Raw genomic sequence first — 22,416 nt, forward strand, 5'->3', positions numbered from 1 at the left:
TCAACTCCCTTGAATGACCAACATGGAGAACGGACAGTGAAGTCAACCCTGGTGAGCTATAGGGTGGGATAGGCTGCCCAGAACCTATTTGCTTTTGTATCGTATTACGGTCCTGGGGTTGAACAGGACCTGACAAATGCTAAGCATACCAGTGAGCTACAACCCAATCCCCAGTCTGCCACTCTCAGTGACTGCATCAACTCTCCCCACTCTCCCCTGCCTTCAGAAGCTATAGAGATGGCTCAGTGGTTAAGAGCACTGGCTGCTCTTCCAGGTGACCTGGGTTCAATCCCTAGCACCTACATGACAGCTCACAACCATTTATAACTCCAGTTCCAGGGGATCCAACACATTCTTCTGGCCTCCATGGGTACCAAGCATGTCATCCGCATAAGATAAAATTTAAAAAGTATTTTTTAAAAAGACAGAGCCCAAATCTCTTAGTGGACCTGAACAGCTGTCACACTCCTACACCTGTTCTTCAAGCTGAGGTCAGGTCTCCCCATGACCCATCACTCTGCACCCCAGTTCTACTGAGTGACTCGTGGCTCTCCTACCATGCTGTGTTCTCTCTCATCCCAGTGGCAGATGCAAGCTTATCTACAGCCTACAACCCCATCTCTGTCCATGGGTCCTCAGCATTCTTTGCTACCTGGCTAGCGCCTAAGCTCCCTTTAAAAATTATATCTATTATTATTATATTTGTGTATGTGTGTGCACCTGTGCATTATGGTGTGCACACGGAGGTCAGGAGACAACTTTCAGGAGTCCGTTCTCTTTCCACCTTTCTGTGAAGAGATCTGGGGGCCAAATCTAGGTGATCAGCCACTCCAGGCAAGCGCTTTACCCACAGAGCCAGCTCCCTAGCCCAGTTCCCGTTCCTCCTAAAGACCCACTCAGCAGCCCTGTGTGGTGGCTCCACCTGCCATCCCATTACTCAGGAGGTCAAAGCAGGAAGACCACTGTGAGTTCAAAGCCAACCAGGGCTACCAAGCGATTTCACAACCAGTGTGGGTAACTTAACAAGATCCTATCTCAAAATAGAAAGTAAAAGAGAGGGATGGGGAGGTGGCCTGGGGGTAGAATGCTTCTAGCATGTGATACAAGATCCTGGGTTCAGTTCCCAAGACGGGAAAAATAGAAAAATTTAAACTCTGGAAGAGGGGCTTAGGGGCAGTACATTTCTGCAGCCCCAAGCTACTTAAAAGGCTGAAGCAGGAAATTCTGGAATGTGGGGCTAGCCTGGGCAACACAGCAAGATAAAAGAAATAAAGAGAAAGAAAAAGACAGAAGGGGTGGGAGTAGCTAACTCCCCAGACCCCCTCGTGTGTCTGAGATAAGCCTGCAAAGGAAGCTGTTGAAAGAAAAACAGTTTACTTTGAATCCCTTCCAGAGAAGTTGGATCAAATGTTCCTACTGTTGTCAGGGGTTGGGGACACTGCTCAGTGGCAGGTCATGTGCTCAGAGGTTCTTCCCAGCACCAACAAGAAAAGCAGCAGCTGTTGGAGATGACAAGCCGCAGGCTCACGTAAACGACCAGGAGGGACAATCCTGGGCTCTGCCACGGACTCCAAGTGCACACATCTGGGAAACCGAGCCCACGGGTCACATTGCCATGGGAATGTCCTCTTGAACCCTCCACCTCAGACACTCCCACCCCACTTCTTTCTTGACAGGCATTGGCAAGCCTTGGAGTCTTACCCCTGGAGGCTTTGTAAACTTCATAGAAAGAGTAGAAATGGAAGCCCAGGGAGGCAAGCAGGCAAAGAGCCAGTTCCCATTGGGGCAGCATTGCTGGAGTCACTGGTTCCCAATGCAGCGTGGAGAGTCTAGGAAAAAACAGACACACTGTCACTGAGGGGACACTGGACATTGGCCTCTTGATGTCAACTGAGTTAGCTGGCACTCCCAAGGACCTTCACTTTTCAAGGTGACACTGGCATAATCCCAACCAAACAAACTCCCATTCTCATTGACCATACTTACCCCTTCCTACATCCAACACACACAGACACACAGACACAGACAGACAGACAGACAGACACACACACACACACACACACTCCCCATTTGCCTAGGTCTTTCCCTAGATGTATCACAGAACACATCAAATAATTCCCTTTTCTTGTGTGGCACACCTGTCTCCCCTTGTGAAAAACAAGGACCGTGATAATTCCTTTGAAAGCCCAAGTAACAGGAAAACACAGATGGTTTAGCCTCCTGCTCTTCCTCCCCTCCTCCTCCTCTTCCTCCTCCTCTCTCTTCTTTTCCTCTTCCCTTTCTTGCTTCTCCTACACATACTCAGCCTCCTTTCTCAAAAAGGAACTGGGTTTTTATCTGGACACATGAATACTGAGTTCCACACATGACGCCATGCTTATCCCCCTCATGAGTAAGGGAGGGTGAGGCTGTGGGTAACTTCTTCTTTTCCTCCCTTATGCTGACCAAAACTAGGACAATCTTCTTGAGTCAAGAGGGGAAAGCTACATGGAAGACAATGGAGAAGGCACCACAGTCCATGACTCCACAGACCACCTTACCCCCAAGCTACCCTGGCACACCTAGCAAAACTGTCACTAAAAACAGAGACATGCTTCTTGGCTGTCAAGTCTCCACTGGTCCAGCACTCTCTGTCATGGCAGCTAAGTCTACATTCCAGGTGTCAGAGAAAGTAACCGAAAGTTGAGTTGGGCTAGAGAGATGGCTCAGAGGTTAAGAGCACTGGCTATTGTTCCAGAGGTCCTGAGTTTAGTTCCCAGCAACCACATGGTGGTTCACAGCCATCTATAACAAGATCTGATGCCCTCTTCTGGCATGTATACATGCCCTCTTCTGGCATGTAGGTATGCATGCAGACAGGACACTGTATATATAATAAATAAATAAGTCTTTTTTTTTAATTCTGCAAATTAAATGACCCCAAGTGTCCCCAAACAACAAAGCATTAACTAAATTTAAGCCCTTTTATGCAAACATCTTAAATACATGTTATGGCGGGCACCAAATTAAATGGTACAAATTCTTAAGTTCCAAGCAAACGTTTCTAATCAGGAACGGTAAAGCTAGGACCAGAATTCCATTCTCCCATTTTGTTTCCCTGGTGGCCCAGTGTGGTAGGGAAGGGCAGAAGAGGGAGCATTTTACAGATGACAGATGTGTTAATGCCTCATAGCCTGGAAGACCTGAGCCCGGCCTAAAGACAAGCATTCTATCATACATTTGTGGAGTCTAAGAAGGTCACAGTCATGGAAGCAAATGGTAAAGCCATAGTGACCAAGTCCTGGGGCAAGTGATCCAAATGTCCCCATTTCAGTCAAGTCCGGTAAGAAAACATGCAAGGTAACAGCTGTGTGGGTTGTCTGGATTTAATACGTCACAAAAGATACTCACATCCAAACAGCACACTGTACATCAAATAGACATACATTTCCAAATTGAAATGAACCACTGTGTCCTAGACCAAACCCAGGTCAAGCCCTGCTTCTTCCCGAAGCCAAGGCCAGCCCCATGCAGACTCATGCATAGAATCCCTTTTCCTCAGAGCCTGACTTGGAACCTGCTACACACAAATTCCTCTCAGACTTCCAAGAGACAGGAAGGAAAGGCCATCTGGGCCTTCATGAGGACAGAAGACAGTGTCCCTTCACCCAGCACACCTATGGCCATGACCAAGACCTTAGCCAGGAAGGGTAGTCTGGTTTCTCCTGAGAGTCATGATGGCCTTTGCTCTCTCAAGGACCCTGATTTCATACATTTCTCCTTACTTTATTACAGCCATCTCCTAGAAAAAGTTTCTGGAATTCTGTAGGAGCAGAGGGGCCATCTCTCCTGTGGTGGAAGGGAATTTTCTGTTGGTATTTTAGCATTTCTCCTGTCATGGAAGACTGAGGTTGGACTAGACACCTGTCTCATCTCATGAAAAACTGGGGAATTGTGAAGTACTCCCAAAAGTGCATAATTGAACATAACCTTGAATGTCAAAGGAAAGCACTAGAAGACATACTTTTTCAAAGATACTCTATCTTTTTTAAATATTTATTTTACATTCTCAACCTCAGTTTCCTCTCCCTCCTCTCCTCCCAGTCCCAAAAGATACTCTATCTTGAGTAATGCCTCTGCATGAAGGATTTACCCCCTGCAAAGTACAAAATTCATTTTTATAACATTTCTTTTTGCTACATTATAATCTGATAAAATCTTAGCTATTTTATACATGGGGTTCACATATGCAATGATACATAGTATTAATAATTATCAGAAAAGCCATAGGACAGTCTCCTCCATCACATCTAGAATTTGGATCTGGTCCCTACAGCTTCCACCCAACAGCTCAGGGACAAATGCCAGCACCCAGCGCTGTTAGGAACCACCACTCTGCATGTGCTGGTTCAACAACATGGGATGGCAGCCAGGTCCCAGCTGCAGCTCCTCATGAGGCTGGTGAAGGAGTTATACGTCAACTGCTTAGCCCAGAGCCAGTTCTAAGCATTCAATAAACATAGGTAGCTACTGGTTGGTGGATTTAATGCTTTGCCAGCCTACTTATCCATGGCCCAAAGTAGAAGAAATCCAACTAAAAACATCTCACCTGGCCACGGCCATCCCACCCGCTCCTGCTTCTCTTCCAGCAACTGGCAGCCCGCAAGTCTTCTTTAGGGTCATTCTTCCTCCTTCTCCCATGCTCACGGGCAGCATGTAAATGGTCTTTGGGCACACCTGGGAGAGATTATCTACACTAGTTTAGCCTCTGGCCATGCCAATTTGGATTATCTAGATTGGATTACCTCTGGCCATGCTTTCAGGGATATTTTGTTTAGGTTAATTGAGCTGAGAATACCCACCATAAAAGTGGGCGGCACCACTCCCTGAGAGAAAGTGAGCTGAGCACCAGCATTCACTTCTCTCTGCTTCCTGACTGTAGATGCAACAGGACCAGCAGCCTCATGCTCTTACCACCATGATTTCCCTCGTATGATAGGCAGTGCCCTCAAACTGTGAGCCAAAATAAACTCTCTTCCTTAAATTGCTTTTGTCAGAGTGTTTTATCCCATCGACAGGAAAAGTAACCAAGCCCCACCCAGTGTATGCTGGGAACTGCAGACAGTTTGGAACCTTCTGTATACAGGCACCCTTGGCTGTAAAGGGCATCCCATCCCAGTAAACCCCAGCTAAAATATCCACTCAATACCACTCAAAAAATTCTAAGTCACGCTATTTTCAGTCAGGGTCATTTGTACTGTCATGTCCTGTCTAGAAAGCCACAGAATGGATGCCTCTCCCATTATACTTGAGTCTATATGCACCATGGCTGTGACTCCTGTTGGACACTTACATGCACCATGGCTGTGACTCCTGCTGGACACTTACATGCACCATGGCTGTGACTTCCGCTGGACACTTACATGCACCATGGCTGTGACTCCTGCTGGACACTTACATGCACCATGGCTGTGACTCCTGCTGGACACTTACATGCACCATGGCTGTGACTCCTGCTGGACACTTACATGCACCATGGCTGTGACTCCTGCTGGACACTTACATGCACCACAGCTGTAACAATTTCTGCAGTGTGAGATGCAAGAGCAAACTGAGCACAGATTTAGTTTTTCCCCTCTTCACAATTTCACGAATAGAAGATGTTTTTACCACAGAGCTCAGCAGCTCCAATTTGACTCCTTTTCTTGCCTTATTAGGAGCTTTCAGCTTGTCTCTTAAAGCAAACAGCGTGGGGCTGCTCAGCAGTATGTCTGAACTGCCAGTCCTGCGCTTTGGGGCCATTGTTGCATTTCTTAGCACAAGCACCCGAAGCTGTGACAGTTAATCTAGGAACTGAGCCTACTAAGTGACAAGGTGGGGGAGTGCAGATGTTTGGACCCACTGGACGCAGGGAGAGGCTATGTCCTCTGTGCGGTGGACATATTTTCACACCACTCAGAATGGTACACAATCTAACAGTAGCTAATTGTTCCTTTATGGAATTTTCCATTTAATATTTTTGGATCACAGCCAGACACAGATGATCCGATGTGACAGGAGGGTCCCACTGAATATTTAATTATCTAAAAGTCCCCAAGAATCCTATAAACACTGGCCATCAGCAGGGAGGCCTACCATTCAGGTCCTCAAGGGGGAAGTGGAGACCAAGTCTGGAACCAAACTGTGAGCATTCAGGCATCTGTACTGGCCTGCCCCTGGGGTCTTGACAGGATGCGTCCTCAGCTGCAACCACTCAGAGCACCCCTGTGTGCATTTGCTGTTTCCTTATAAAAGGCAAGCCTTGCCCACCTCCCATCTCTTTCTCTTCCTTCGCTCTTGTCCCCAGGGACTGATCTTTGTCCCTTCTCTGTCCCTTCTCTCCCCTCCCCTCAATAAACCTCCCATGTGGGCCCTGTTGTATGGTGTGACGCCTTCCCGTCGTTTTTAAAATACATTTGGTGCTGTGACTCGGATAGGCTCTCCTGGCAGTCTGAGATGTGCTGGGACCCTGGAACCTGGTCCGCCCATGACAGCCCTACTTTCCCACCTAACGGATCGCTGGGACTCTCCATCCACCACTGACGACTGGTAAGCCACCTCCCTGCTTCTTCACTTCTGGTCACTTCCCACGAGTGAGGCTTTGTTTCTCCAGCACAGCCCTCACCTTTTGGCTTTTCTTGAAGTCCTGGTACCAGGCAACTGTGTCTGTCTGGGGCTTTTAGCCCTCGGCCCCTGTTCTTGCATGACGACTTAATGAACAGCTTGTGCCCACTTAATCTGATCCTCCCTGGATCCCTGGGATGCCAGAACATTCAGGCTTCGGATCTTCTTCTCTCCACCTCATCCCTCCCATTGGGATGTCTTTTGGAGACCCACTGACTACTCCTTTCAAATCAAATCTGGCCTCAGTATTCTTTGAACCAAGCAGTCAGGGAACCAAGAAAGAATTCTCCACTTTTTCTTTTTCTTTGCTCCAAGACCTGCTTGTGTGTGTGCTCTCCCTCTCTAAATGTTGTCTGTTTGCTGCAGTGTGGGGGTCAGATGGAGAAGCCAGCTTCGTCTTGCTCAGCACACACCGGTTCCCCCTTTCTATACACTCAACTCCTGTCTAATTCTGTGTGTATGTGCATGTAACTATAAACAGCAACCATGTGGCTCTCCTCCATCTCGGCTGGTGACCTCATCATGATTTCTTGTGAGCACCAGGGAGTCGACTTGGATCCATCTCGAACAGCATCTTGCTGTTCCACAGAGCCTGGACAGTGAAGTGAAACAGCCAGCCACCCTAGGATGTAGCCAGCACCCCAGCTTTCCCAGGTCCCCCAAAGATGACTGACACACACCCCCAAGGTCAGCAGGAAGCATTCTTGAGAACATGGTGCCCTCATCCCCGCCTCACCTGCTACCCCTTTCTAATTCCTCACCTTTTATAAGAAACAAAAGGTGGGAATGTTAGCATTCAGGCATCTGTACTGGCCTGCCCTTAGAGTCCTGACAGGCTATGTCCTCAGCTGCAGCCACTAAGAGGACCCCCTGTGGGCATTCGCTACTTATAAAAGGCAAGCCTTGCCCACTTCCCATCTCTTTCTCTTTCTCTTCCTTTGCTCTCTGGGGACCGGTCTCTGCCCTGTTCTCTCCCTCCCCTCAATAAACCTCCCATGTGGGCCCTGTTGTATGGTGTGACTCCTTCCCATCGTTTTTTTTAAAATACAGCACAAACCACAAATATGGTGTACATTTAAGTTCTATCAGCAAACTAGTCCAGGCCTCTGCAGTGGGCTGGCGATCAAACACAAACACACAGGTTAAGTCCAAAGCTGCAGGACCAGGGTCCCAACACGTTATTGACAACAGACAGAAAGAAGAGAACTAAGGTTGACAATGTTTTTAAAGTATCTGTGGTTCACAAAATCAAAGAGTCCTACACCCATAGAAAAAACATCTTAGCCACAAAATATTGAGGACTCCGCCAACAGCGTTTCTGCGTTAGAATGGCTTCCACTCTCGTCACTCTGTCCTTTATCACCCACCTGATTCACAGATGCCATCACACAGACCCTCACAACTCTTTTTCTCCTTTCCAGGAGTCAGAATTCCACTAAGAACAGGTCCTCACAGGGACAGACAGAGGCCAGCACTGACCAGAAATGGGGACCAGAGTTCCTAATTCCCACCCTCTCAGAGGCAGAAACCCTACCCTGTCCGGGGCAGAGCAGCAAAGCATCTCCCCATTGTTCAATGTCTTCTCATTTGTGTGTGTGTGTGTGTGTGTGTGTGTGTGTGTGTGTGTGTGTGTGTGTGTGTGTGTGTTCATCTGTATGCACGAGCAGCTGTGTGTATACCCTCGTGCAGAGGCCAGAACTGGGTATCTTCCTCAATTTACTGTCCTTGTTTTTTGAGACAGGGTCTCTCGTTAAACCAGAGCTCACCCAATTTGTCTAACTGGTGGTGAACTCCAGGAATCCCCGTCCCCACTTCCCATTGCTGGGGTTGCAGGCACATACTACTGTGCCTGGATTTTTCTTTAAAACACGGGTGTTGGAGATCTGGATTCAGGGCCTCAGACTTGTGTGGAAAGCATTTCACTAAATAAACCATCTCCCCTTCCCATGTCTAACAAGAGGACGTCCCTTTGTACGGCTTTCCTACTGTTTCTCAGTAACTCTAATCTAATAAGAGCACTTTGCATGTTAACTGCACTGAAAATGCAGTCACAAGTATCAGTTCTCACCATAATTACAATCCTGAAGGTGTCATTATCTACACAGAGGAAACCAAGACCCAGAAAGGTTAGGAAACCTGCCCAGAGTCACACAGCAGAGCAGCAGAGCTGATTCTCTAACTTTCCCTCGGCAGCCTCACTTTCTCAGATTCCTTTTTTGTTCTCAAAATCTATAAAGAAATAGGTCTTTCAGGATGCTAAACGATAGTATAAGCTATCTAAATTTAAATAAATTTAAATGTAGGTATAATTTTAGGTACTTCCTAAGGAAACTTGAAAGCCAACTAGGTGTAATTAAAATACGTGAGTGTCTATCTACCTTGTCCATTCCTCCAGAGACTCGATACAGAGGTCGGAGTAAGCCATGCTAACTCGTGTGTGAGAGTTGGTGCACCACAAAGAGGCAGGCCGAGCAGGGGGGCATTTTAGGAGGGATGTGCACTCCACAAGCCGTAATAAAGTGAAGAGAATTCACACTGCTGGGACAACCGCAGCTTTGAGGAGAGTGAGGCAGTGGGGTGACTCCGGCCTCGGCTTCTTCTGAGATCCAACCGGATGGAACAGTAGTAGCCTTGTTTGCAGACTATAAATTAACATGATTCCCTTCCCCTAGAAAACGAAGTCCAGACTCATGGTGATCCTTTCAAGGCCAACCAACAGGCCCTGCTCTCCTGCCCACATCCTGTAAAGGTAGACCCTTCTCCACACCTAGCACCACCACGACATGCAGGGGGTGATGGACAGCCTGGAGGTGACTCCAGGACTCAGCAGAAAGTCTTTTAACACAAACTGAGGGCTTCTAACCCTGCAGCAGGATGCACCAGTTCCCAGCTCAGCAGCCCCACCCCCACGTCCTCCACCGTGTGCTGGCTTTGAATGGGACCCTACATGATCCTGGCTGTGTGGGTGGTTCTGTTGACATCACCCTCGGGCCACCTGAGTGACTAGAGTCAGTGCATAGCTCAGATGTTGGCGGGTAGATGTTGGCTTGCCTACGTCTGGCCCTCCGTGTTAGCAGATACTGATGCCTCCCACACGTGGGTGGTGTCCCCCCAGCAGGGTGAAGCTGGAGTTGTAAGGCACCTGACTGGAATGCTGGGAACCCAACTCTGGTCCTCTGGAAGTGCAGTGTTTGCTCTTAACCACTTAGCTGTCTCTCCAGCCCCTCAAGCAAGCTGTTTTTTAATCCAATTGCTATAAACTCGAAAAAAATCAAACCAGAAGAAAATTAATCCAAAAGCAAAATTTTATGCTCAGTCCTCAATTTAGCATTCCCGGACTTCCACGTCACCCCAATCCTATCATCAAACACAACCCTAAGTCTTTTTATATGAGCATTAAAGACCAGCAAAAGGGAATCAACTTTACAAGTCCCTAATTCAACAAAAAATACTGATCTGATATTGCATTTTTCCCCTTGACAGTTCTCAACCTATCTTGAGGCCTTTTAATCACCAATAATATGCCCTCTACATTTCAGACTCCCCAGATTAGGGTAAATCTGAATGAGCCAAATTTCTCTTACAGCAGAACACTTTACATATTTTTTATTAAAGTATACTTTTTAAAATGCAGGCTTTTAAGACATGGACTTGCTGTTGAGGTCAGGCTGTACTCTGTCCTAAGTCACTCCATATTGTTTAAAACTATTTTCCCAGGCTGCTGCCTCATCCTGAGAGACTCCGTTTCATAAGCAGCTTTGACCCCATTAGGGAAGGGTGACTCTGACCCCTTGTCCCCGTAAATGCCACCATTTGACCAGCACTTGGAACAGATTGATAACTTATTTCTAAAGGTAGAAAGGGTGCCACCCCATACCTTTATCAAAGCACACTGGGGTCACATTAGCATATTTAAATCATCCAAGCCAATCTCTGCATTCACAGGTCAGCTTCTTACAGTTTAGAATTTCACTTCGCACAGCGCTAACCTTCTTGGTTTCATTCGTTCTCTTCAGGACTGTAGAATGTCCCACCGTATAAACAACTAGAGTGCTCACCCCTCCACTGAGACAAACCAAGAGCTGTTTCCAGCCAGGTCTTTGAATCGACCTTTTGACATGGACATATGCCTTCCTGCTACGACTAAGAATGGGACACCAGCCATAGGGGCTGTGTACATAAATGCACATAAATGATGCCTCAGAACAGACTTTCAGATAGGCCAATGCCCATGCCCACAGCAGCAAACTACCAGCTCATCTGCATCCTCTGGGCACCTGGCTTGCTGGCCTTGTTCATTTCAGCCACTCGGGACTGTAGAGGAGTACCCAGCATGCTTTCATTTCCCACTCCCTAACTGTTCATGAGGTTTGCCGTTTGCTTGTTTATTGGGAATTTGGAGGTGACGTGACACCTGCCCAGTTTTCCTATGAATCTGCCTGTCTTTTTCTTCCTCATTTACTGATGTCTTTCTACAGCTTGAATGGACACACATGGGTCTGTGTACCGTAGATTCTTTGGTCCATTCTCTAACTTGCCTTCTCTTTATGGAATCCTTAGTTAGTCACCAGTTCTTGCCAGTGTTTCCCTTTATAGTTGATGCTATTTGTGTGCTGACGTCACAGAGATGTTTTACTTTGCTTTCTTCTAGAAGCATGTGGTCTTAACCTTCTCACGTATGATAAATGGCAATTAATTTTTATATATGGGATGAGACAGAAGAAAAAGATTCAGCCAATGGTGGCTCACACCTGTAATTCCAGCACTCAGGAGGGACTGCTGTAAGTCCAAGGCTAGTGTGGGCTACAGAATGAGGCCTTGTCTCAAAAGCAAAACAAACAAAAAGTTATTGTCCATATGGACTTCCCATTGATCCAGCATCCTCTCTAGTTCTTCCTCTCCCCAGTGTATTCATTGTGACCCTGTCACCAATCTGAGATAACACATGCATTTGGGCCTGCACACTCAACCAGGTATCAGCCCCCAACCCTCACTACAGACAACTCCCAAGAAACTAGCAGAGCCAGCTTATCAACTTCTATTTTTGAAAAGTAATCTCCTGGGTTTTGATTGATTTTATTTTTTTAATACAGGGTCTCTCCATGTACCCCCTGCCCCCCCGCCTTGCCTGGAACTTGATATGCAGCCTAGACCAGACTAGCCTGAGACACACAGAGCTCCTCCTGACTGCCTTCAGAGTGCTGGGGTTAAAGGCATACCCCAGCACAATCAGCCCAAGACTGGATTCTAACTGACTCTGTGGATCGAAAAAGAAATGACATATCTTCCATCATTTAAAATCTTTAATTTCCCTCCCTTAAAAAGGTGTTTTTGTTTTGTTTTCTGTTTGTTTGTTTGTTTGTTTGTTTTTAGACCATGTCTCTTGTTACTAGGCTGCTTCCAATGATGTGACTGAGAATGACTGAGTATTCCCAGTGCTGGACTTAGAGACACATGCCACCACGCCCTTTTTATACAGTGTTGAAGATGCCACCCAGAGCTGAGAGTGCTTGGCAGGCACTCAGTCCACTGAGCCACAGCCCCTGCCAAAAGTTTGTACTGCTCATTGGTAGAAGATTTATCAGAGATTTTTCCCTCCTTTATTCCATAGTTGGGCTTTAGCTGGTTTATTCCTTTTTTTTTTTTTTTTTTTTTTTTTTTTTTTTTTTTTTGGGTTTTTCGAGACAGGGTTTCTCTGTGTAGCTTTGCGCCTTTCCTGGAACTCACTTGGTAGTCCAGGCTGGCCTCGAACTCACAGAGATCCGCCTGGCTCTGCCTCCCGAGTGCTGGGATTAAAGGCGTGCGCCATTTGAACAAAGCTTTCCTGAGTAAACCCAAGCAGCCGGCCTGCTGTCCTTTTCTAGAATGCTAGGATCATTTGCCCCCACATTATTTCATTGTATCCTTTGTATCTTTCTTACTGACTTTTGGTCCCACACAGTTTCTAGTAATTTCCTTGTCAAGTTTCATAACAATGCTATGTGGCCTTATAAATAAACCAAGAGTAGCCCTCTTCCCTTCTCGTTATTTTTGTGATGTTTGGAAGATCTCACTACAAAGCTGGCTGGGCGTACAGACTTGGCAGGGAGCAGGATTTTAAGCTACACTCAGTTCTCAGGACTACTCAACTCTTGTTCTCCTGTCTTGACTTTTTATCTTAATTTTCAAATGCACCAGCATGATACAGTTCACTAGAGCATCCTCAGGTCATCTCACGCTATGGGCTAAGCTGCAAAAATCCATTTCCTTCCCTGACACTAGTGTTGAGGGGGGATGAGAAATGTCCCCTTGTTCACTGTTTGAACACTAGGTGCCCGACTGGGTACCCTGATTGAGGTTGGAGAACCTTTAGGAGATGGAGCCTGGCGGGTCACTGAGTCTGAATATTGAGGTTTACAGCCAGGCCACACTTCCTGTTCATTTTCTGCTTCCTGACTGTGGATACAATGTGACCCGCAGCCTCTAACTCCCCTTCCCACTGATGGATTTAACACCTAGACCTGCATGGGGAATAAACCCTCTTCCTGGAACTGTTTCTTGTGGGCATTTTGGTCAGAGCAAGAAAAAAGTAGCTAAAACAACAACCAGTGATGCCCTGAAACCCAGAACAACTGCTCTTCACTGTAACTTGGCTAGATTGAGAATCACCTGTGAGGCAGGTGAAGCCCACCCCTGTCCTGTCAGTGAGGGCTTTCCAGGGGGGTTAGCCGAGGGGAAGGCCCCCCTGAATGTGGATGGCCCAGACAGACTAAAACAAGAAAGCCACCTGAGGGCCCATGCTCCCCCTCTCTGCTTCCAGGCCACCACGATGTGAACTGCCCTAGTGCGGCATGCCCTCGCTGCCAGGACATGAGCCAAAACCACTCTCTCCTCCCTAAGTGGTTTGTGACATGGATATTTGGTCACAGTGACAAAAAAACTCATATACACACTCGCTTACCATCACTGAAAGGAGAGAGGGTACAGTCCACCACAGACACACCCACTCTGCAAGTGTCACCCACAGAAGGAGCAGAGCAGGGGTGAGGGGTGGGGGAGAAGAGGGGGTAGAGGGTGGGGGTGTGAACAATCCAGCAGTTCCCTCTAGGAAGCTTTTTTCACTAAAACAACTGTGAACTTGAGCAGAGGAGACACTTAAGACTAACAGATGTCAGAATGTGGCCAAAATGCTTCAGCCACAGGGGTCCACATCTATGTCCCTGCACTTGGCTGCTGAGGCAAGATTCCAAGCTCCAGGCTAGCCTAGGCTACACAGTGAGACACTGTTGCAAAAACAAACAAACCCATTAAACAGTAACAACAAAAACAAACAGAACTTAGAAAGAAAATCACCTCTCAGCAAGTTGCCATGAGGTCACAGCCCTCTACTCCCGGGGTGTGCACTGGTAGAATTCAGGGGCCTTGAACTCACATGTACATCTCTATTTTCACAAGTTGGTTTTTGTTGTTTTGTTTCTAGACAGAGTTTCCCTGTGCAGCCCTGGCAGTCCTGGAACTCACTCTGTAGACCAGACTGGCCTTGAACTCAGAGATCCACCTGCCTCTGCCTCCCAAGTGCTAGGAAATGTGGACTATAAACTTGCAGCATGTCTGGAGACTCCTCAACACACACAGTCATACAACCACTGTCCTAAGTCTGACAAGAATGGCTGATGGAGGTGTGGGTCACTCTCAACGAGATTAACTGCTTCAGATGATATTTTGTTACTTCAGGCCGTTAATAAAGAGCATTGCACAAATTTGAGTTTTAGTAGCATTTTGATAATTATTTCAATATCATTTATAATCCCTGTACTTTTTAATGTCTTTTACTTATTTTTAAATTTTCGGTTTTGTTTTTTGAAACAGAGTCTCATGTCTCAGTGGCTGCCTTGACCTCTTGCAACACCATCCAGAGCTCTTTTCATACCTTTTAAACAGTCTCCAAAAAGGCCCATGGCAAGAACCAAGGATTTTATTTCCCCCAGGCCCCAAAGTACAGCAGCACCATATGCCACACACCTGCCCCTGGGTCACAAGGACCGGAGCCCATCACGAGGACATCCTGCCAACAGCCAACCCGGGCCTTGACCTCACCCAAGGTGTCCCATCTCATTTTCTTCTCCAAAGGGAAGCAAAGTAAAGAACAGGTAAAGCCTTTGCACCCAAAGAAGGGTCCAAACGCCAGCCCTAGCACGGGCTAGTCAGTGGGGCTGGCAGCTTTGAGCCCTCTTCACTCCTCCAGGTAGGAGAAAGAACACAGACGTCTCTACAGGCTGCCACCTCTCAGGTCAGAACCGTCTTTAGCCAACACTTAATCCAACAGAGAGAAAAATCACAGGGAAGGTGGAACACGACTAGAAAGTGAAGGGAATGGGATTCTCAGCCCCACTCCAATGCATCCCATAGCACTGAAGACTTCGCTCTAAGAATGAAGATACCACACTGCAAGGGGCCGGCGCACAGCAGTGCCCCCCCAAGCTCCCTCCCTCCCTCAAAGGCTGTGTGCACCTAGATTCTGGAAGGTGTCTCCAGTCTTGCCACTGAGCCTAAGAGGGAAACCGAGTCCAGAGAGTAGAAAGTGAAAGAAATCACTAACAAGTAGGGAGATGGCTCAGTGGTTAAACAGGCTTGAAGACACAAGGTCAGACCCACGGGATGCACATAAAATGCCCCAGGGCCTGTAATCCCCACCGTCTCCAGGGGCCCAGCCTGGGTTTGATTGAGAGACCCTGCCCCACTAAATACGATGGAAGTGGGAAGTTTGGGTCTCTGGCGCTCAAGGACGCACATGCACACCACACATACACACACACACACACACACACACACACACACACACACACACACACACACACACACACACACACGCGGAAATAGAAGAAAAGAGAAAACTCGGCGCTGGGCCGGGCGCAACGGCCATGTCGGCGCCTTCTCCTGCACGGAGCAGCAGGGTTGGCGGGTTCCCGGAGCTCCGCGCCTTTGTGTAGCCGCCCTAGGGCCCGAGGACACGGGAAGCGGAAGCGCCGCTGCGTTTCTTTCCACGTCAGCGGCGAGCCTCCCACGACCTGCTGCGACACCCCAGCCAGCCCCCTGCCTCCGCGCGGGCGAAGTAGTGGCGGCCTCTGCAATCGCAGACCTCTGCGCCCCCTCCAGCTCCACGCGAGCCCTCCCGCCTAATCTACACGCGCGCTCGCCGACCCCCCCCCCCGCGCGCGCCCTCGCCGCCCACGCCCCCCCCCTCTACGCGCTCGCCCTCCGATTCCCCACGCACGCCCCGCCGACCCGCTTGCCCGGCCTGTCTAGAACGGGTGAAGTCACCTGAGTCACCGCGGGCGGGCAGAGCTGGGCTCGCGGGGAAGTAGGCGTCCCCACCCCCCGCCGTGCGGAGCCTCGGCCCGGGAAGGACTCGCCAGCAAGCTCAGCGCGGGTCGGAGGCCGCGGGGGTGAGCGCCTGGCTCTGAGACGCCGCGCCCGGGTTCTCGGACACGGGATTGGCCGGCGCTCTGAACATTTACCCGAGCAAAATCACGCAGATCCCGCCAGAACCTCAGGCATCTGGATTTTTCCCCAGGTCCCCAAAGTAATGAGTCTAGGGTGAGGGGGTGTGCGGCCTGCCCTGCAGCAGAAGATGACTAGGCCGGTGGACGGCTTTTAGCAGTCATGGGTAGAGTCGGGGGAAATCTCTGGAAGACCTGGCTTTGCACTCTGTAAGACCTAAAACCATAACTTCCACCTTCCCCAGCACCAACTAAAACAGCCATACCAGGAGTGCCCGGTTGCACAAATAAAAAAAAGCACAGGGTGCCCACTTAATACTGAGTTCACACGAACGGTGGATACTTTCTTGGTCTTTTATGGCCTCTCTTGGGGACATACTACTTTTATGAAGTTCCTGAGGGCTGGGAGATGTGGCTCAGTGGGTAAAATGCTTTCTCTGCAAGTGTAATCCCCACACCCAAGTAAAGAGCCTGGCATGGCTAGAGCGGCTGTAGCCCATCCTTGAAGGTAGGGATTCAAGCGGAGCCCCAGACCCTGGCCAGCCAACTCAGCCTAAGCAGGAAGCCTCCGGTTCAGCTAGAGACCCTGCGCCAAGGAAGCAGGGTGAGGAAAGAGGAAGATGTGCAAGTCTTGCTCTGGCTTCTTCAAGAGCATTCAGCGTGCATGCAATACACATGTCCTGTTTATCTGTAATACCTGGGTGTCTCGGTGTCTGGCCACTGTAATAAATCCCAGGGTTTGGCAAGGAAGGTGGCAAAGTGTGAGCTCTGCTCAGGGACAGTCAGACCAAGGGCAAGGGGGGGGGGGGACTCTCCTGTGTTTCTAAATGACCCCCATGGGTACTAAGGTGGGCTTGTCCTTTATACCCCAACTCCTTTTACAAATGCACAGTGTTCATCTGAAGACACAAAATAAAGACAGGTTTGACTACGTGTAAACCAGAAACATCGGTTTAAGAGAAAATGTCCAGAATTTAAGCGTTGCCAGGGACACAGCTCAGCAGTGGGGCCTTGCCTCACCTGCAGAAGACCCACCAAAAAAAAAAAAAAAAAAAAGGAAGACTAAGCGATGAACTGACTAATGTGCTTTCAGGAACATTCAAAGTGTCTCTTTTTATTGCACATAGATTTAACGAGTTGATGAAAACATTATAATTCAGTTGCAAACAGACAAGAGATTTGAGTGTGGCAATGCATTATGGTAAAATTATTTTATATTCTAAGAGACTGGAAACTTTGCTGGGCCTCACAGCCTAAGCTAATAATACACACTGAGATCTCTTAAGACTGAGATCCCACTGTGTACTCAGCCTGTTTGTTTAACCGCCTTTAAGAGAACAATGTAACAATCAACTTCACTTGCCTGTGTAATCAGCTTTTACAATCTAAGCTAATGCGTAGCTATAGCCTTAAATTATGTGCTCTTCCATGCCATGATCCAGAGTAACGTATGTGTATTCTAATAATCATTTGCTGAAAACAGCAGAAATAGGGGTTAAAAGCAGTCCTATAAAATGAATAGTCACCATTTAAGTGTTGAACACAACTTTGGGATATTGCTTGTTCACTGTTTGTTGTCTGGGTCAGTTGGAGCCAGTGACTTAATCCCTTGTAAAATTTGTTAAAGATTTCTGCATAGTGTCCCTCATTCCTTCCCCATGTGGTAAATACAGAGCAAAGCCCTTTGTTAGGGACAGACACACATGTACACAGTCACAGCCTTCAGGCAGGCACAGAGTCAGACAATGGACAGAGGACACAGGGAGCATGAGGTAGAGAAATCACATCTGGACTCACTCTTGGTTAAATGACACCAAGGAGACGTGCTTTGATTTCATCCCTTAACCTGACACAGACTCACACACTCGGAGACTTTTGTGCGAGTGTTCAAACGGTCTGCGTTTTGGTGCCCCATGTTGGGGATCTTTAATGCCTTTAGTCCATGCGTTTGCATTGATGGTTCACTAAAAAATAAAATAAATGCCGGGTGGTGGTAGTACACACCTTTAATCCCAGCCCTCAGGAGGCAGAGGCAGGTGGATCTTTGTGAGTTCGAGGCCAGCCTGGTCTAGAGAGCGAGATCCAGGAAAGGCGCAAAGCTACACAGAGAAACCCTGTCTCGAAAAACCAAAATAAATAAATAAATAATAAAATAAGAGGAAGAAAGTCAATCAGAACACAAAGATTCTGCAAGGCCCAAAGAAATGCATGATACACTGGCCTGGTAACCAGGCTTGGGATCTCAGCTGAGGCAGAAGGATCACAAGTTCGAAACCTGGGTATGAAGTGAATTAAGTGAAACCGTGTCTCAAAATGTACAAGTAACCTGACCACGTATGAGAGCTTCTAAATTCCTATTTGTGTTCTCTTAGGAGCTGCTGTTCAAATGCATTTCCAGGTGTTACTTTTCTCTTCTGATCAGTACTGGAAATAACTCGGGGCTCTGATTTTGCACATTTCTGCCTGTTCGATTATTTCCATTGAATTTCATTTGATTTTGATCTTAGGGTCCCTTTCATCTTTTGTTAGTTCTCACCATGTAAGTTTAAATCTTCTAATAAAAGTTTGGCAGAAACTTAAAAGTAAAAAACATAAGTAAAAAGGGCTGAGGATACAGCTGTAGACACCTTTCCTAATGTATGTGAAAGTTTAACAGGAAAGTACTTGCCTGTGCAAGTACAAGCATGTGCAAGGTGCTGGGTTCAATCCTCAGCATCACAGGAAAAGAAAATTGCAACAAATAAATGATGTTAAAGGTTGGAAGTGTGTGGTCTCACAGTATCTATAAGGAACTGCCAGATGTTGTAGTGGGAATTTGCTCCGCCCAGGACTTTGGGCCGTCTGGCCTGATAGAAGCGATGCTTCTTATCTGCTACTTGACTGTACTCAAAAGGGAGGAGAAGGAATTGCACTCTCTTGGGTGGTGAAGATGGCGTCAGGTGGCGTGAAGCAGCTGGATTTACCTCATCCTGTATCATTGAGTCTGTTTTCCCCATAGAACCCCTTAATAAACTGATGTATGTAGACCACTGAGGCTCTTGTTACAGGTGGTGCTCAACATGGGGCCTGAACCCAAGACCCTGAGATTAAGAGTCTCATGCTTTACCAACTGAATTAGCCGGATGAATCTTTCCCGCCTGCTGGTACCTGAATAACCAGTCAGAGGCTTAACAAACTGTTTGGTCTACGGCTCAGACTTCTTGCTAGCTAGCTATCACGTCTTAAATTAACCCTTTTCTATTAATCTATATTTTGCCATGTGGCCGTGGCATTACCAGTCTGCTGGCATCTTGTTCCTTGGGGGGCTGGTTGGTGTCTACTCTGACTCTGCCTTCCTTCTCCCTGTATCTTTCCTTGGATTTCCCACCTGGCTATAACCTGTCTTGCCATAGACCAGAGTAGCTAGCTTCTCTATTAACCAATAGTAGCAACACATATTCACAGCGTACAGAAAGACCATCCCACAGCAAGATGTGTTAGCTCTTTCATCACGTACCTGAAGGAAACTATTTAAAGTAGCTTTTAGACTCAGGATTTCAGTCCACAGTCACCCAGGGACTTGGCTCCATGTAGTGAGGTGGAATGGTGGGGTAGGAAGCTTGTGGTAGAATGAACTGGAAAACCTCATGGTAGACAAGAGGCACTTGGGGCGGGGTACAGAGGAGGGGGCCAAAGAAGGGGACAAAACATGATAGGGACCCAAGAACATGTCCCTGTGACTGACTTCTGCACACTACACCCCGTGGACTACAGTTTCGAGCAGCTGGAGATCAAGCCTTAAACACATGAGTCTGTGGAGGCAATTCCTATGCAAAGCAGGAATGAGAGAATATCCCATCAGCAAATGCGCTGGAACCTGTCAAATCCTTAAGACATTTTAACCTATTGGCTTTGGTTCCAGTTATAGGAATAAGTATAATGGGAATAGTCTATCATATAGAAAATAGTTTTCAGCTTTATTGAAGTGTAGCCAAAACTGTATTATCTAAGGGGTACAACCTGAAGTCTTGATCTATGGACACATTATGAAATGATTACCACAGTCAAGCTAATTAACATCTATCATTTGCAGTAACCGTGTGTGTGTGTGTGTGTGTGTGTGTGTGTGTGTGTGTGTGTATAATACTTAAGATCCATCCTCAGCAAATTTCAAGTCTACACTATTTTTCATTGTTTTTTTTTTTTATTTCACTTTTTTGAGACCCAGGCTGACTTCAAACCCAATATGACCTTGAACTCCTGATCCTCCTGTCTCCACCTCCTGAGTGCTAAATTATAGGCGTGCACCAACACACCTCATGACAGTATGTTATGAACCACATCACCTTGTGAGACAGTTTATCTTAAATTGCTCAGGTGCTCTATTCCGTCACTTGCTGTTAGCCCCAAAATCTACACATCTTTAGAGACTGACCTGACTAGGGTGACCAGGGAATGAAGAAATGGCAGACACACAGACACATGGACAGGAAAGCTGGGGTTGAATGAGCCATGCACTCTCATGGAGATGCACCACCAGCCCCAGAACTCCGTGTGTTAATTATCTACCACTAAGTGAGGTTTATTGTGTACAGCAGAGTGAGGAAGCAGATTAGCTCATTTGGGTAGGAGGTCTCTGTAGGGAGCAGACTCAGGCTGTAGATGTCCTGGAGGAGAAAGCTGTGGATGATACTTTGTGCATTCATTGGTTTTAGCTAAAGTTTTATTCTTCCTCAACACTCAGTTGGACCAGAGGAAGTCTTTGACATTGATCTATACCTGTCCCAGGAAAGGCTTTGCCACTCCCAGTGGTCTGAGGCACCGGCACTGGCTCATGTCAATAATGCACATTCACTCAGGACTTCATCCCCTCCCCACAGCTGTCCCCTGTGTTTTTCTCTTGTGTACTACTCCAGCACTTCCCACTCTATGAATGTCTGTTTGCATATTTATTATTTATGTCAGCATTATTCAAAGTACTGGCAAGACAATACATTAGTAGATTATAAGACACAGTTAATGGGCCATATCTAGGCTCAATTTTTAACAAGATGAAAGGGAAAAAAACATGCTACTGGACTTTTATTAAGAATGATGATTACTTTTGGAAATGGCGCATCTGGTTACAATGAACCAGATAAGAGAGATAATGGGCGATTAGAATGGATTTGATTGACTAGTAGAAGTTATTCTATAATCTGAAGGCAGACATTCCATCTGGTATAGGGTGTCCACCATTGTAAAGCAGTTGACAGTTGATATTTCATATTACCACCACTCATAGCTCTTTCAAAGACACTTGTTAGAAAAAAACGTTCTCCATTTAGTTAAAAAAACCTGAATCTCCCTTTAATAGAATTTCTGCTTATTGTTAGAAGGAAGAACGATGAAATCAAAACTGGAGAAATGCAGCTGGCAAGAAGGCTTAGCAAGTGAAGGTACCTGCCCCCAAGCCTGCATGCCTGTGTTGATCCCAGGGACCACAGGGTGAAAGGAGAAAACTGACTTCTCTGCACGTTGTCCTCTGATCTCCACACCTGCACCCACACCTGCCCCCTTCACACACAATAAGCAAATAAGTAAATGTTTAAAAGTTAGAAAAATACGCCGGGCGGTGGTGGCTCACGCCTTTAATCCCAGCACTCGGGAGGCAGAGCCAGGCGGATCTCTGTGAGTTCAAGGCCAGCCTGGGCTACCGAGTGAGTTCCAGGAAAGGCGCAAAGCTACACAGAGAAACCCTGTCTCGAGAAACCCTGTCTCGAAAAACCAAAAAAAAAAAAAAAAAAAAGTTAGAAAAATGCAGGCCGGGTAGTGGTGGTTCACGCCTTTAATCCCAGCACTCAGGAGGCAGAGGCAGGTGGATCTCTGAGTTTGAGGCCAGCCTGGTCTACAGAGCAAGTTCCAGGATAAGCGCCAAAACTACACAGAGAAATCCTGTCTGGAAAAAACAAAAACAAAAAACCAAAACAAACAAACAAACAAAAGTTAGAGAAATGCTCAAATTCAACTGGAACTATAAACAAGGGAAAATCTGAAATATACTGATTGACCTTAGGGCTTCATACACATACTTGGCAAGCCTCTACCACTGAGACAAGTTTCCAGCCTTTGCTTGACTGTTTTTTTGGTTTTGGTTTTGTTTTGTTTTGTTTTTGTTTGTTTTGGGTTTTTTGTTTTGTTTTGTTTTTGTTTTGTTTCTTTTTTTTTGAGATATGCTTTCACTCTAAAGTCCAGGCCAGCCTAGAACTCATAATAATTCTCCTGCCCCCGTCTCTGAATTGCTGGGATTATAGATATGTACCACCACACATAGCTA

At 47.0% G+C, this 22,416-nt stretch overlaps 1 protein-coding gene across 6 annotated transcripts in view; it reads right to left on the reverse strand.

Moving 5' to 3' along the window:
* The window catches only part of Hhat (hedgehog acyltransferase), a 280,570-nt gene extending 261,693 nt beyond the window's left edge, over positions 1–18,877 (reverse strand). For 4 of the 6 annotated variants that reach the window (XM_052738051.1, XM_052738053.1, XM_052738052.1 and 1 more), the window contains exons 1-2: positions 4,589–12,275; positions 1,702–1,829 (exon numbers count right to left, since the gene is read on the reverse strand). In XM_052738051.1, coding sequence (XP_052594011.1) covers positions 1,702–1,829; positions 4,589–4,695 — 235 coding nt within the window. In that variant the 5' untranslated portion in view covers positions 4,696–12,275. Of the gene's footprint in view, positions 1–1,701; positions 12,276–15,942 lie in introns of those variants that run through there. The other 2 variants (XM_052738054.1, XM_052738055.1) reach the window with 2 other exon arrangements.
* Positions 18,878–22,416: the final 3,539 nt, after the last annotated feature.

The sequence above is a fragment of the Peromyscus californicus genome, unplaced genomic scaffold (genome assembly GCF_007827085.1).
Source record: "Peromyscus californicus insignis strain IS unplaced genomic scaffold, ASM782708v3 Scaffold_14__1_contigs__length_90479793_seg_2, whole genome shotgun sequence".
NCBI classification, from domain to species: Eukaryota; Metazoa; Chordata; class Mammalia; order Rodentia; family Cricetidae; genus Peromyscus; species Peromyscus californicus.